Below are 15,573 nucleotides of genomic sequence, written 5' to 3'. Positions count from 1 at the left end.
TGAACACTTGCAGCATTGTAGTGGATCTAGTGCACAAGACACTGAACCTAAGTGGACCCTTAAAGCTGATAGTTGGTGTTTGTTTCACTTTTGAAATTACATACAGCTGTCAATGTTTTTATTATTATTTAATATTCTTTTCCATTTATTTGTCAACATTAATTATAAATGTGTCTTTGTTATCTGTTTTTATTTATTTATTTATTTTCTGGATGTAATAAAAAAAAAGTTGGTCCTGTCTTTGTTGTATTAACATAGTTGTAAAAACTAAGGGTCTATTTAGATACCGCTTATTACTAAAAATTGAAAACACTACAGCAAAATAATTTTTAAATAAATGAATAATGTCATGAGACTCAGTTTTAAATTTGTTTTTGCTAAAAAAACTACTTGCGGGTTCCGTAAATAGTACACAAAACCTACACAAAAAACACACACGCGCGTCATCTTTCCTTTTTAGTGCAATCCAAACGTGCACAATTTACGTGATAAATGAGGAGGGTTGTGATGAATTGATGGCCATCATAAAATGCAGTCACGTTATTAAGATTGGATTTCTGCCCCTAGACTTTGGCTCAGGTGGGGTTGGCTTTAGAATAGGTATTAAGTTCATATTTTACCAATAGGAGAAAAGGAATTCTGTACTTTGTTATTAATTTTAGAAATGTATTAACTTACAAATTTACTAAGCATGAAAGAATGTTTCTCTATTAGTTTCTATCGAAAATAAATGTTGTTCAATTTTTGGATGCAGTAGATCAAGCCTCTGGTTAGTATGATTTTATTGTTTTATTACTTATTTGTATATTTTGAATAAGACATGTTTTCTACTTTTTTTATTTTTTTTGACAATCTTCTTAGAAATGTGGGTAGAAGGCATTTTTGTCTTTTATAATCACATACATGTGTTAGCATAATGTGAAGCATGCTTATAATTCCTATTTGTAACATTTTTGAAATATGAAATAGAAATAACTACATTATGGTAGGATTTTTCAACTCTTGACTATCAAACATTTGTTTTTGTTTTCAATTAGTATGAAGATAATATCTATTAATGTGTAAAGAGGAAGAAATGGAAAAGGCTCCAACAGTTCTCCTAGAAAATTTCTATATCTTAGTTTACAATCATATTTTAATGATTTAATTACTCCCTTCTTGGTTATCTACCACTTTAATTTCTACTAGCCTCATTACATGCACTTTGCGCGTACAATTCTCTTTTTATTTGGGTATTTTTTTTAACAAGAACTTGGGGTAGGTTTATATATATATATATATATATATGGGTAATTCTACAGCAACCCCTCTTTTTTTGGGGGGTACGGTATCTACTAGTAGGCAACCTGTTATATCAGGTTACCAAAACATCACATTTGATGGTACTATCCTCACATTGTGTAGTACTAATATCACATGTGATTGTACTTTTGTCACATTCAGTGGTTTCCTTATTTTTTCTCACATTTGATGGTACCATCCTCATATTATGCAGTACCACCATCACATGTGACTGTACTTTTGTTACATTCGGTAGTTCTTTTATTTTTTTTTCTCACATTTGATAGTACCATTCTCACATTGTACAGTACTAACATCATATGTGATTATACTTTTGTCACATTCGATGGTTTCCTTATTTTTTTCTCACATTTAATAGTACCATCCTCATATTATGCAGTACCAACATCATATGTGACTGTACTTTTGTCACATTCGATGGTTCCTTTATTTTTTTTCTCATATTTGATGGTACCATTCTCACATGTGATGTTAGTACTAACATCACATGTGATTGTACTTTTGTCACATTCGATGATTCTCTTATTTTTTTCTTACACTTGATGGTACCATTCTCACATTGTGTAGTATTAACATCACATGTGACTGTACTTTTATCACATTCGGTGGTTCTTTTATTTTTTTTTTCTCATATTTGATGATACCATCCTTACATTGTGCAGTACTAATATCACATGTGATTGTACTTTTGTCACATTCGGTAGTTCCCTTATTTTTTTTCACATTTGATGGTACCATCCTCACATTGCGCAATACTAACATCACATATGACTGTACTTTTATCACATTCGCTAGTTCTCTTTTTTCACATTTTATGGTACTATCCTCATATTATGCAGTACCAACATCGCATGTGGCTGTACTTTTGTCTTATTTGGTAGTTCCCTTATTTTTTTTTCCTTACATTTTATGGTACCAATCTCAAAGCGTAATACTAACATCACATGTGACTGTACTTTTGACACATTTGGTAGTTCCCTTATTTTTTTTTCCTCACATTTTTGTTAGAATAATGTGGCCCAACATAATATATATGATGCCTTTATTATTAACAAATAAATATTCAGTCTCTTGTGAAATTATGCAATATTTTTATGATGTAAGATATTGATATATTGAAATAGGTCTACTTGATATATATATAGAACATGAGGTAGATTTTTTTTTTTTATAATAATTTTTTTTTTTGAGGAACATGGGGTAGTGGGAAGTTTTATAGAACACAAGCTAGATTTTTTGTTTTTAATTTTTGTTGATTTAAGGTTTTAACCTTTTTTTTTTTTTTTTTTAAATTTTAAGAATAAGGATATGTTAATTAAATTATGGGTATTTTTGGAAATTAAAAAGATAATAACTAACTTTTTGAATCCTTTTAATATATAGAGATTAACCTTTAAAAAAATAAATTTAAGAATAAAGATAAGTTAATTAAATTATGGGTATTTTTGAAAATTAAAAAGATAATAACTAATTTTCTGAATCCTTTTAATATATAGAGATTATTCAGTTTACAACCATATTTAAATTTTAAGTGGAAATTGGCATTTTGCAAAGATAGACCCATATAATCTCTGAAAAGTGTTAAATCGTAATCCCCAAAGTAAAAGTAATTTTTGCTTGAAGAAGATCAGTAAAATTTGGTATGATATTTCATTAATCCATCAAAACTTGTTCTCTCCAGTTGCTTTGAAAGAGATCTGTAACTTATTAATTGATATGCATATCCTGGTCAAAAAGTTTTTGAATCTTTTATGCTTGCCTTCTGTTGGAACATTTTAATATTAAATAATTAAAATGAGTAAATGTTATAAAATAAATGTAAAGATGTGGAGTGAATATGGAAGATGAAGAGTTGTGAAAAATGTTTAATCCCACATTGAAAAGGAGAGAGACTTTTTTATTCTTTTTAATTGTGGTGATTAATGGGCTAACATGAATTGTCTCAGATATTGGGCTAGATACGTGCGCAAGGGGGAGGTGAAGAGTGGAGGTATCAAAAATGGAAATGAATCAGCCCCTTGGATCCTCCTACTTGACAGTCCATTCAGAATAATTACCATATTCGTTGGTGAGTAAATGGCCCGAATTAATACTCCATTTTTATTATGGACAATGAAGAGCCATTAACCCGCTTAATGGACTATCCGTTTGGGCCTATTCATTCTTCAGAAACTCCTGCCTATAAATAGACTCATTCAGACCCAATCCAAGTTACTGCAATTCACAATACACACTAAAAAAATAGAGAGATTATTGGCAAGGAAGGGTGTTCTTTCTGGTGGAGTTTTGGGCTTGAACACTTTGTGCAGAGGTTGTTCTAGCCATACAACACTTGTTGGGCTGTTGTATCCTGGGGGAGACAAGTCAGAGAAGGTCTGCACCGGTTACAAGTGTTAGCCAACCAAGGGCTTGAATCTCCTTAAAGAGAGCGAGTGCCGCGCCTCAGTCCAAATAGTGTTGTGTATTTCCTTTCTTTATATTAATAATATTCAGAAGTACTATTCAGTTTCTCTTTGTGTATTATTTCCATTATTATTGTGTTTGCACCAACACCTTCTCTTGCAGAGGTGATCTACCATCCATAGCAGATATTGAAGTCCTTGAGAGGCAATGTGGGGCCATTCCTTTGCGGTTTTGCCATGTAGAGTATGGACGGGTCAGTTTCTTTTCCTTTGATGAAGTGGAGCTTCCTATCCTACCCTGACTCTTTGGAGTGGTAACTGTTCTATACTCCATGTTTAAATGCTACTTTGCAAAGATATGAAGAGCTTTACGTACATACTAGGAGTCACAAATATCATAAGCAAGTTGCCTACATCAACATTTGTTTTATAGAAATTGATTTTGAGAAAAAAAATGTGCAATTTTCGGGCATAGTTTATCTATGTACAGGATGGGTTTCAATTTTATATACATAACTATAAATTTTGCTAATAATGGGTGAAGTTTCTTGTTGTTATGTTGTTTGATCTCTGTTAGGGAATTATATAGAAGTGCAAGATAGTTTAAGCCACCAAGGAAACCTTATCAAACACCTTGCAAAATCTTTTCTTTCTTTTCTTTTTATTTTTTTATTTTATTAATTTTACTAAGAGATTTGCTTTCAATAATAGTTGATTATAGTTGGTATTTGATAGTTATTGGCTATAGATTTTGACTTTGAAGTATCAAGTCGTGGATACCTAGTTATTAAACAATGCTCTTATAATTGGTTTTACATGGTTCAACTCTGAAAATTATCAGATAGTTATAAAAAAATGCTCATTTAGCCAATAAATCTCACTTTAAGGAACACTACCTTATTAGAGTCGGTATTAGAGTTTATTATTAGATATATTATTCAGTCAATCAGCTTTTAAAATTTATTTTCTTCTGAGATTTACGATTTTATGGCAGCTGAACTATTAAGCCCTAATTGTTCTCTTCAGTAAGAAAATAAAACTCTGAGTTGATTCAGATTTGACAGGATCCTTGCACTTAAAAAGCTTAGAGCATTTCCTTTCATCTCAAATATATATATATATATATATATATATGGAATGATTTGTGATGCTGCCCTATTCAAAATCTAGTTTCTTAATCTGTTTGTTCTTCTAGCTCACGAAAAAGAAAAAGAACCCTCTGCGTCTTACCCAACCTCTCTTTATATTTTATTCCGTTTAAGAAAACAATTAATATCTAGCCTCTTTTTGTCTTTTCTTTTTTATTTTTTATTTTTTATTACCACAAAACCTATGGTCCATTATAATTTAAAAGTAAGAAATAAATTTTAATTTAATTTTATTGTTTAAAGAAATATTAGAGAAATTATGAGTTGAACGATGTAAGGCCATAGTTAGGTATGGAAGGAAGCTTGAGAAACTTGCTTAAGAGTGATGTTATTAGGTTGACAATTATTTCCTCCTAGAGTTAACTTGTTGCAAGAGTGATGATGGATGACATATGTTTGTTTTAGAAAGGTGATGCAGGGCATAGTGTAAGCATGAATCATAGAGCCAAAAAGAAAGTGATGCGGAGGCAGAGAGCCGAGATGGGTTACGTACCCAACCCAAGTGATGCATGAATCATAGAGCCAAAACCAGTGAAAAGCTATGCTATTTGACAATATAAAGGTCATTTTACTAAACCCTAGGTTATTGGGAAGCAGAAATCAGACTGGCCCATTTCCCAATGCCTAATTTGGTTTGCTCGTGTTTTGTTTTTGTTCGTTTTTGGTATTTTGATTAACTTTCTTTCCAAATTGAGAAGGGGATATATATGATTATATGTTCCTTTTAGATAGGTGAAGCAGGATAATGTGGAAGCACATTGATGATAGTGGGTCATATAATGATCTAACTAAAGTGATGGACGGCTAATGTAGATTTGACGATAGGAAAATTATGATATACCAACTATGTAAGGTTTTTTTTTAATTCGATGGCAGTGGGAAAAAATTCACACTGGTCCAAGGTAAAATTAATTGGTGAATCCCATATACTATACCTTACTCTAACTTAGGTACACCTTAATTACACTTAGAAGTACAATAAAAAAAAGTTGGGACTATTAAATGCACAATGAAATAAAGACATTTATTTAAGATGGTATTTATGCTCAAATTTTAAACTTTAGTGGGTCTCACTAATTAAAATTATGAGAAGAATAACAAGACCCACCATTCATGTGAGAGGATGGGCCACTACTTTTGGAGTATTGAGTAATTTTTCTAATCTTATTATACATGGTAGGACCAATCATTCATGTGAAAGAGGAATGAGCAATTCCTATTGAATAATTTCTCTTACGTAGGACTCATCATTCATATGAGAGGATGGACCACTACTTTTGAAGTATTGAATAATTTTTCCAATCTTCTTATTGAGCAATCACTTCCAATCATTCATGTGAAAAAGGAATGAATAATCAATATTGAATAATTCCTTTTACGTAGGACTCATTGTTCATGTTAGAGGATGAGCCACCACTTTTGGAGAAAGTGATTGCTCAATAAGGAGATTGGGAAAATTATTGAGCAATCACTTTCTCCAAAAGTAGTGGCCCATCATATCACATGAATGATGAGTACTACATAGGACCTATGACGTATCATTCATGTAAGAGAAATTAGTAATAAGTATTGAATAATTTTCCTAATCTCCTATTTTGTGGGCATTAAATTTTTTCATAATTATCATCAAATATAAACACATTAATTTCTTGACGAGAGGGTAAAGCTTAGGTGCATTATATTAGGTTCTCCAAATAAATTTAAACACAAAATTAAATCAATAGTACGTTTGGTATACTGTAATAGTTCTTATAATGGAATAGTTATTCATGTGTAATATCAATTTGGTCATTTGGTTGCATCTTTATTATATGGATTAGTTATTATATTGGAATAACTATTCTTTAAATTGAAGAATATCTATTTCTCTTTAAAATGGATGTAATAGTTATTTCTTAGTACATATAAGAGGTTTTAAAATTAATATTTTTCAAAAATATAAAGTTTCCTTATACATCATTTTTTACAAGCTTTCTATATGTAATAACCAAACTTATGAATAGTAATAGTTATTCTATTACAATGTCTTCAATTCCCAGTAATAAAGATTACTATTCCTAATGTAATTTACATTCAATGTACCAAACGTAACTTAAAAAAAAAGTTAATTGATACCCTAAAAACATTGGATTAGGCAATACTTTAAGAAAATTTTTATGAGAAAATTAAAATAAAAAAGTAATTAATCTTTTTATAAAAGTGGTATCAAAATTTTCTCAAAATTTAATCTTTTATCAAAATTTTTTTAAAGGGTATCATTAGGAAACTTAATATACAATATCTAACGAATTGTAGCCTCATTCCTAATTGTGATAGGTTTAATATTTATAGCATTGAATTTGTGTCGCATGTTTATGATAACAGCTCATTGATGCATTTTTAACCAAATTTAATTCAAATAGTAGCTAAAAATTAAAGGAATAGTTAGGAAATTGATTGGAGGAATTAAAAATTAATGCTAACACATAAGAATTTAAACTTGAACATAAATGTGATACTAAATAAATGCATTTATTTCCTTCTATTGAAGCTCCTTTAACACAAGATATGTACTTATTTCCTTCCATTGAAGCTCCTTTAACACATGATATGTATTGAGTCAACAGGACGTGTTACATTTGTTAACAAATGTAACACGTCTTGTTGGTAGCAACTGTTAGTACACATGCATGATTTTGATTAGATTAAGGAAAATGGCACATATCAAGCAGTAGAATAAGCTCCGAGTAGGAAAATTAGCAAAGTTTGGGTTTGATTCCCAAATTTTTGGGGCTATATAAGTGTTTCTCATTATTGTAGCAGAACAAATTTTGGGTCTCACACAATAGCACATGGTCTTCATTAGTTGGAGAGATTAGCCATTCACCCTTGCAAGCGTGCTTTCTGGTTTGGTTCATGATTTTAACTTTAAATTGAAAGCAATGTTTTGTGCCTTTGTGGCACTGAGGACCCTGTAAATAATATAAATTCATACACTACAAGCATATATCTGTTCAATGCTATGAATGGATGATGTATCTATACAAATCATTCACATATGTTTTTATTTATTCATCCTTAAGCACTGACTAGCATCAGATGACTAATAAGGACAATATTGTGCGGAGCACTTTGTTTTATTTATCATAAAAACATGTAACACTTCAACAAAAAGAGGAATTTTTTTTGCTTTGTTATTGAGGGTGTATTTAGATACATCTTTTTACTAACTTATTATTATTTAAATATTGTTGTACCTAAAAAATTGAAAATTTTAAAAAATGATGCATGAGTAAATAAAGTAAAAAACTAAAATAAAACGTTGATGACAAAGAGAGACTGCATAAAATTAGAGCAAACTTTGCAACCATAGATTTGCAACTGAAATTGTATACTAGAAGAGAAATTCAAGGAATGCTTCCTGCACTTAATTAATCAAAGACAATATGAAGATGAGCCCATCTTTTTTTCTCAGATGCTACCTTTCACTACATTTATAACTCTAAAGGCCAGTTAACACTTGCTTCCTAACATTAAAACCTGTTCCCCACAGGCCACAACAAACTTCAGATCCCAATTTTTGTTTTGTTTTCCTTGTCTGTTAATTCAATCTCCTAACTAGAATATATTCCTAGTAATATGATCAATGAAAGAATCCAACTCCATGCGTGAAACTCCACCTTTTTCAATGGACTGTCTGACAGCACCGCCCAAATCCACTGTCCTCTTCCTTATCTCATCCCCTTCTTTCGATGCCATCAACAATTTCACAGCCTTTTCTATAGTGGATGATGTCACTAGCTCATCTCTACGTGACCAGTCCTTCACAACAATACCAACTTTGAGCAATTTTGTTATCAAAACAGTATTTCTCGGCTGATCTGAGGCCATTGGCCATGCTGCTATTGGTACCCCCATAGTGATACTTTCCATGCAAGAATTCCACCCACAGTGACTCATAAATCCACCAGTTGATGGGTGACTTAGAATTTCCAATTGTGGTGCCCAATCTTTCACTACCATTCCTCTATCTTTAACTCTCTCTTCAAACCCTTTCAGAATTTCAGCTTTTCTAAGCTCTCCATTAATAAAAACATCACCTTTATCAGCATCCCTTAATACCCAGATGAACTTTTGCCCACTTTTTTCCAACCCAATTGCTAGCTCCTTTATTTGCTTGTCTTCCATAGCAGTTGTTGTCCCAAAAGACACATATATCACTGAATTTGGTGCCTCTTTGTCCAGCCACTCCAAGCACTTGTGCCTTCCATTTGAACCTATGTTTCTCACTGGATTGAATGGTCCAATAGCCCAATGCTTCTTGCCTCCCTCTAGCGTTTCCATCAAGTCCATATAGGTACCTTCTATGACCCTGCATGTGTTGTAAAGGACACCAGAGCTTAACTTTTGGAACTCTATTTGTAAAGAAATAAAGTTTATGAAGTCTTTTGTGAAACAACCTTCAGTGGATGGAAGGCCTTTTGGGACTAACTTGGCGTTTGTTTCTAATTCTAAAGGTTTGCCCATTGCTTCCCACAAATACAAAAAATAAGTAAAAGCAGATACACTATGGAAAGTGTATGACTCGGCGTTTGGAATAGTAACCAAGTCTTGCACCACTGAGGCCATCATGGAATCATTGATGACAATGATTCTTGTTGCTTTTGATGAAAGTTCACGTAAAAGTGAAGCCATGGGGTCACGAAGATGCGAGGAAGCATCGAACAATGGTTGGAGATGTGAAGGGAACTTGTTTGGTGAATTGGGATTGGGTGGTGGGGTGAGAAAAGGGGGGATTTTGAGGTCGTGGAAATGGATGTTTGAAACTGAATTCGGATCCCAACCATGGACTCGAAGCATGGCTTGGCGGTTGTGTGTGGCAGTGCAAGCAAAGTGAACTGGGATATTGTAGGCTATGATAAGACGTGAGAGGTGGAGGAGCTGGTTGAGATGGCCTTGTGCTGGAAAGGGTACCATGACCACCACAACCTCGGTTTTGTTTAGGCCGTTGTTAGCCATGGTTGAAAGTTGGAAAATGTTAACTATGTGTATTGGGTCTAGCTTCAAGGGGGTTGGAGGGGTTTTGGAGATTTGTGTTTGGGTTTTTATAAGCAAAAAATATCGAGATTTCCTCCTTCAAGATAATAATGTTTAATTGCAATTTGTTGTCGACTTTATCCTTTTAAGTTATGTATTCACTAATTACAATGTCACATCCTTTTAAAAAAAAAAAAATTTTTTTTTATGCGAACAATGTCACATCCTTAGTTGTGTGAAAAGAGTCCAAATCTTTTATTCCACTTTTCCTACTTCACTATATACTCCACAAATAAAAACATGCCACATGTATATCTAATTTATTAAATGCTAAATTTATGCCTTCTATTATTTTAATTTCCCAAATATGATGGGTTATTTATTTATTTATTTTAGGAAATTGAAATAATAGAAGACATAAATTTAGCATTTAATAAATTAGATGGACATGTGACATATTTTTATTTGTGGAGTATATAGTGGAGCAGGAAGAGTGGAACAGAAGATTTGTACTCGTGTGAAAAATGCATTCAAAATACTATCGTGCTACACATGGTAATTATTAATCAACATGGTATCTCTTTAATCTCTAGTGCCAAAAATAAACTATAAATAACTTCTTGTTTTGTTGTTTGTTATAATTATTATTACATTTTAAACAAATTTTGAATACATGCAGCATTGTATTGGATCTAGTGCACAAGACACTGAACTTAAGTGGACCCTTAAAGCTAATAATTAGTGTTTGTTTCACTTTTGAAATTACATACAGCTGTCAATGTTTTTATTATTATTTAATATTCTTTTCCATTTATTTGTCAACATTAATTATAAATGTCTCTTTGTTATCTGTTTTTATTTATTTAATTTTTAGGTGTAATAATAAAAAAAAAAAAGTTGGTCCCGTCTTCGTTGTATTAACATAGTTGTAAAGATTAAGGGTTTGTTTGGATATCGCTTATTATTGAAAACTGAAAATACTGTAACAAAATAATTTTTAAATGAGTGAATAATGTCATGAGACTCAATTTTAAAGTTGTTTTAACTGAAAAAAGTACTTGTGAGTTCCGTAAATAGTGCATAGAACTCACACAAAAAGCACACATGCGCGTCAGTTTTCCTTTTTAGTGCAATCCAAACATGCACTAAAGAGTAATAAAGGTCATCCTTGCCCAAAAAAGATGCCCATCTTGGCTTCTTCCATGCCTAAAACTTGTTTCTTGCCATAGCAGGAAAAATAATTAAATATGATTAGTTTATACAACTTGTTCTTCTATTGGCTTTATTGTATTTAGCTAATCACATATCTCTTAAGACTGTTCTTTTGTTAACTTTATCTTCAGAAAACAAGAGACTGTTCTTTTTGTTTCTTCCTCTTCATTGGACCAAATTGTATACATCAGTAAAAAAGTAAAATCTCTTCGTATCCGTTACATGTACAGCACTATTCCTTCGCAAAAAGCCCACCTCCATGAACCATCAACTTATTTTGTCCGTTTTGAAGAGAATTGACTTCTACTTATTTGCATAATTATTTTTTAAAAAATATATATGCATGAAAATTAAGATCATTGTCAGGCTTAATCTAAGCTGCTAAAAAATTCTACCAAGTAAATTGGCTTACTTCTCAAAAAAAGAAGAAGTAAACAGGCTTGCTTCTGCATATTGTCTTTTCAAATTTAAAAAGTATTGTTCTTTATTTTTTAAAGAAAGGTATTGTTCATAGGGCAACTATTTTTTTATTTTGGGCTGAAATAGATTGGGTTAGTAGTCATATATATGGTTATAAAGTAGCAGACTTTTTTATAAATAAGAATAATACTAGAAATATAAATTATTTTATAAACTGCTGATATAGTGAGTAATTATTGGTAATGAAAATGTAATATTAATGGTGGGGTTTAGATGAAAACCAATAAGAGGTTGGTCACATCAACATTTTATAAAAATGTTGTAAAATAATTTGTGGCTGTATCATTACTCTTATAAATAATTTGAGTTTGACTTGGGATACTTAATTTGGATGATGTCCAATTAAGCAAACTAATTTAAACATTTTAAATATATTACAAATAATCAAAAAAGTAAAGTAAAGAAATAAAAAGGACATGATTAACGCAATCTTGCAAATTATGTCAATCTGACATTACTCTTATAAATAATTTGAGCTTGACTTGGGATACTTAATTTGGATGATGTCCAATTAAACAAACTAATTTAAACATTTTAAATATATTACAAATAATCAAAAAAGTAAAGTAAAGAAATAAAAAGGACATGATTAACGCAATCTTGCAAATTATGTCAATCTGACATTACTCTTATAAATAATTTGAGCTTGACTTGGGATACTTAATTTGGATGATGTCCAATTAAACAAACTAATTTAAACATTTTAAATATATTACAAATAATCAAAAAAGTAAAGTAAAGAAATAAAAAGGACATGATTAACGCAATCTTGCAAATTATGTCAATCTGGCGTTTTATAGGAAGGTTGACATCCGCAAATAAATTCTTAAGAAAATTTTTGTGAGTAAATTACGATCAATCTAGCATTTTATAAGAAATAATGATATTAATGGTGGCAATACTTTCCATTCAAGTAAAAGTCAGAATGATGCTAATATAATTTGACCTTACAAAAAAGGAATAGCTCTAACAATAATACTTTCCATAGTAAAAGTCTATACCAAAAAAGTAGTATTTTCATTTATTTTGGTCCTATCTATACCAAAGATCTTATTTATTACTGGAAAGAAAATTTCCCAATTAAAGCCTGAAAACAAAAATAGGAAAGTTATTTTCTAATTCAATGCAAGAGCAGGTCAAGACAGTTAGACTTACGTACATAAAACAACCTTTTCTCTCCTAACCAAAAAAAAAAAAAAAAGACAAAATTTAGGTAAACACCTTAACTTAGGTTCTCCTTTTTAAGATTCAGCTATGTGGTTACTTAACTTAAAAATACACTTTCATCTCATGAAAAAAAATCCATATGACAGAATTTTAAAATGAAAACTTAAGGAGCAGTACTTATCTAAGTACTATATCTAAGTTTTGCTATTAAAAAAAAAAAAAAAAAAATTGAGTAACAAAGTTTCTAAGTTATAAATAAATAAAGATTGAACAAAAAAAATAGAAGGCCCTATTGTCAAAGCAAATTAAAAAAAAAAAAGTGTTTTTTTAGAGAATTAAATTATATGGGTGGGTCGGGTAGTACTAGTACCTGGCCATCAAGTTTGGGTATGGGTAAACCCACCCCTAGTCAATGACGCCTCTAATTTTTCTTTTTTTGGTCATTAAGAAACTTAAATTTTACAAAATCTAATAAAGAGACAACTTGAATATATCAACATTACCAAAAAAAAAAAATCGGAAATATATGAAATATTACAAATTTTTTGTACTAACAAAGAGAAAAAAAAGAAAAAGAAAAAAGAGAGAGACTAATAAGAGATAACATGGAAATTGAAAATTGAAAATGTTGATGTGGGTACCTAAGGCATACTTGGCAACATCCTAGGCATGCATGCAATGTTCTTGGCCGTCCTTAGCATGCTTGGCAATATCCTTGGCCGACCTCAGCATGCTTTGCAACGTCTTTTGCGTCCCACATCGAATAGAAATCCCCCCACTTTCTATCTTATAAGTTTTGAAGCGAAGGAGTAGTGTACCACTACTTCTTTAAAGAAGTAGTGGTACACTACTCCTTCGCTTTAAAGCTTATAAGGTAGAAAGTGGGGGGATTTCTATTCGATGTGGGACGCCAAGGACGTTGCAAAGCATACCGAGGATGTTGCAAGGCATGCCAAGGACGGCCAAAGACATTGCATACATTCCTAGGACGTTGCCAAGCATGTCTAAGCATGCCTTAGGTACCCACAATAAAAGGATCCTTTTATTGTGGGTACTTAAGGCATGCTTAAGCATGTTTGGCAACGTCCTAGGCATGCATGCAACGTCCTTGGCTGTCCTCGGCATGCCTTGCAACGTCCTCGACATGCTTGACAACATCTTCGGTATGCTTGACAATGTCCTTGGCCGACCTTGGCATGCTTTGCAACGTCCTAGGCGTCCCACATCGAATAGAAATCCTCCCACTTTCTACCTTATAAGCTTTGAAGCGAAGGAGTAGTGTACCACTATTCCTTCGCTTGAAAGCTTATAAGGTAGAAAGTGGGGGGATTTTTATTCGATGTGGGACGCCTAGAACTTTGCAAAGCATGCCTAAGCATGCCTTAGGTACCCACAATTAAAGAAGTAGTGGTACACTACTCCTTCGCTTCAAAGTTTATTAGGTAGAAAGTGGGGGGATTTCTATTCGATGTGAGACGCCTAGGACGTTGCAAAGCATGCCGAGGACGTTTTGCCAAGCATGCTGAGGACATTGCAAAACATGCCGAGGACGGTCAAGGACGTTGCATGTATGCCTAGGACATTGCCAAGCATGCCTAAGCGTGCCTTAGGTACCCACAATAAAAGGAAGTAGTGGTACACTACTCCTTCGCTTCAAAACTTATAAGGTAGAAAGTGAGGGGATTTCTATTCGATGTGGGACGCCTAGGATGTTGCAAAGCATGTCGAGGTCGGCCAAGGACATTGCCAAGCATGCCGAGGACGTTGCCAAGCATGCCGAGAACATTGCAAGGCATGCCTAGGATGGCCAACGACGTTGCATGCATGCCTAGGACGTTGCCAAGCGTGTCTTAGGTACCCACAGTTGATATGAAAATAATAAATTGATTACAATAATTTCATAATAAATCTTATGCAAAAAACTATTATAGTTGGATAAATTTAAAACATATCAATATTGAGCCCAAATTAAATTAGTAACAACTTGCCATATAAGATTTGTTATGAAAATATTGTGGATGTAGTATTACTCTTATTTTTGTTGAACTCAAATTCTAATGATTCTTTTTTTTTTTTTTTTTTTTGAGAAGGAAATTCTAATGATTCTAAAGTCAGAATGTTTAACATTTTTATTAGGATGGTCAAAATAAGTTAATTTAGCAATAATATATATATATATATATATTTTTGTAAGTATATGTATACAATTTTTTTTTTTTTTGGGAGAATATATACAAAATTTTTAAGTCAAGCGGTCACAGAACAAATTAATTTAATATTATTTATATACTTTTTTTTTTTTTTGTTGCTAAGTATAATTTTTTATTTTTTATTTTAATTTTTGACCAGTGAGGGTGGTTCACCCTTACATTCAAGTGTAGCTGCCACTGTCCCTATTAACCGAAATCACTATCGGGTTGGGTATCCATTGCCAGCTGAGTTTTGACGACTGTGTGGGTAGATTAGAAATTGACTAATAACACTTCTTTATATTTTTAATGGAAATGTTTATTGTTGAAATCCCTTCATGAGTGATACCTATGATTAATACAAAAAGAAAATAATATAGATGAAAGAAATTAATTGCGCGCTCATGTTCATTCTTCTTGAACATTTTATGAGCAACCATTAAACATAAGACTGTCCTCACAAGAAAGACGAGTTAGGCTTTTGGCATTGAATCTTGAAAGAATTGATAGCTAATTCCCTCCTCTCTTTACTATTATTATTATTATTATTATTAATACAATGAAGCTTTTAGGATTGATACTATACGTGGGTTTCAATTAGTTCAACTGGTAAAATTTTTTATGGTTGAATAAGAAATTTGAAATTTGATCTTCGCC

General features: G+C 32.0%; 1 protein-coding gene and 1 long non-coding RNA gene across 2 annotated transcripts in view; one reads left to right on the top strand and one right to left on the bottom strand.

Moving 5' to 3' along the window:
• The window catches only part of LOC115953004, a 62,653-nt gene that overhangs the window by 19,980 nt on the left and 27,100 nt on the right, over nucleotides 1-15,573 (top strand). The gene's annotated exons all lie outside the window — the stretch shown is intronic.
• Nucleotides 8,164-9,903, bottom strand: LOC115953001 (zeatin O-glucosyltransferase-like). Its single transcript, XM_031070403.1, has one exon. It carries the CDS (start codon nucleotides 9,848-9,850, stop codon nucleotides 8,450-8,452), a length of 1,401 nt encoding a protein of 466 aa, XP_030926263.1. The 5' UTR covers nucleotides 9,851-9,903; the 3' UTR covers nucleotides 8,164-8,449.

The sequence above is a fragment of the Quercus lobata genome, chromosome 7 (assembly GCF_001633185.2).
Source record: "Quercus lobata isolate SW786 chromosome 7, ValleyOak3.0 Primary Assembly, whole genome shotgun sequence".
NCBI lineage: Eukaryota > Viridiplantae > Streptophyta > Magnoliopsida > Fagales > Fagaceae > Quercus > Quercus lobata.
This window is presented reverse-complemented; position numbering and strand designations above follow the sequence as displayed.

What these genes read in the sequence shown, in the direction of transcription:
- LOC115953001 (XM_031070403.1), bottom strand. Translation starts at nt 9,850, where the DNA reads ATGGCTAACAACGGCCTAAACAAAACCGAGGTTGTGGTGGTCATGGTA.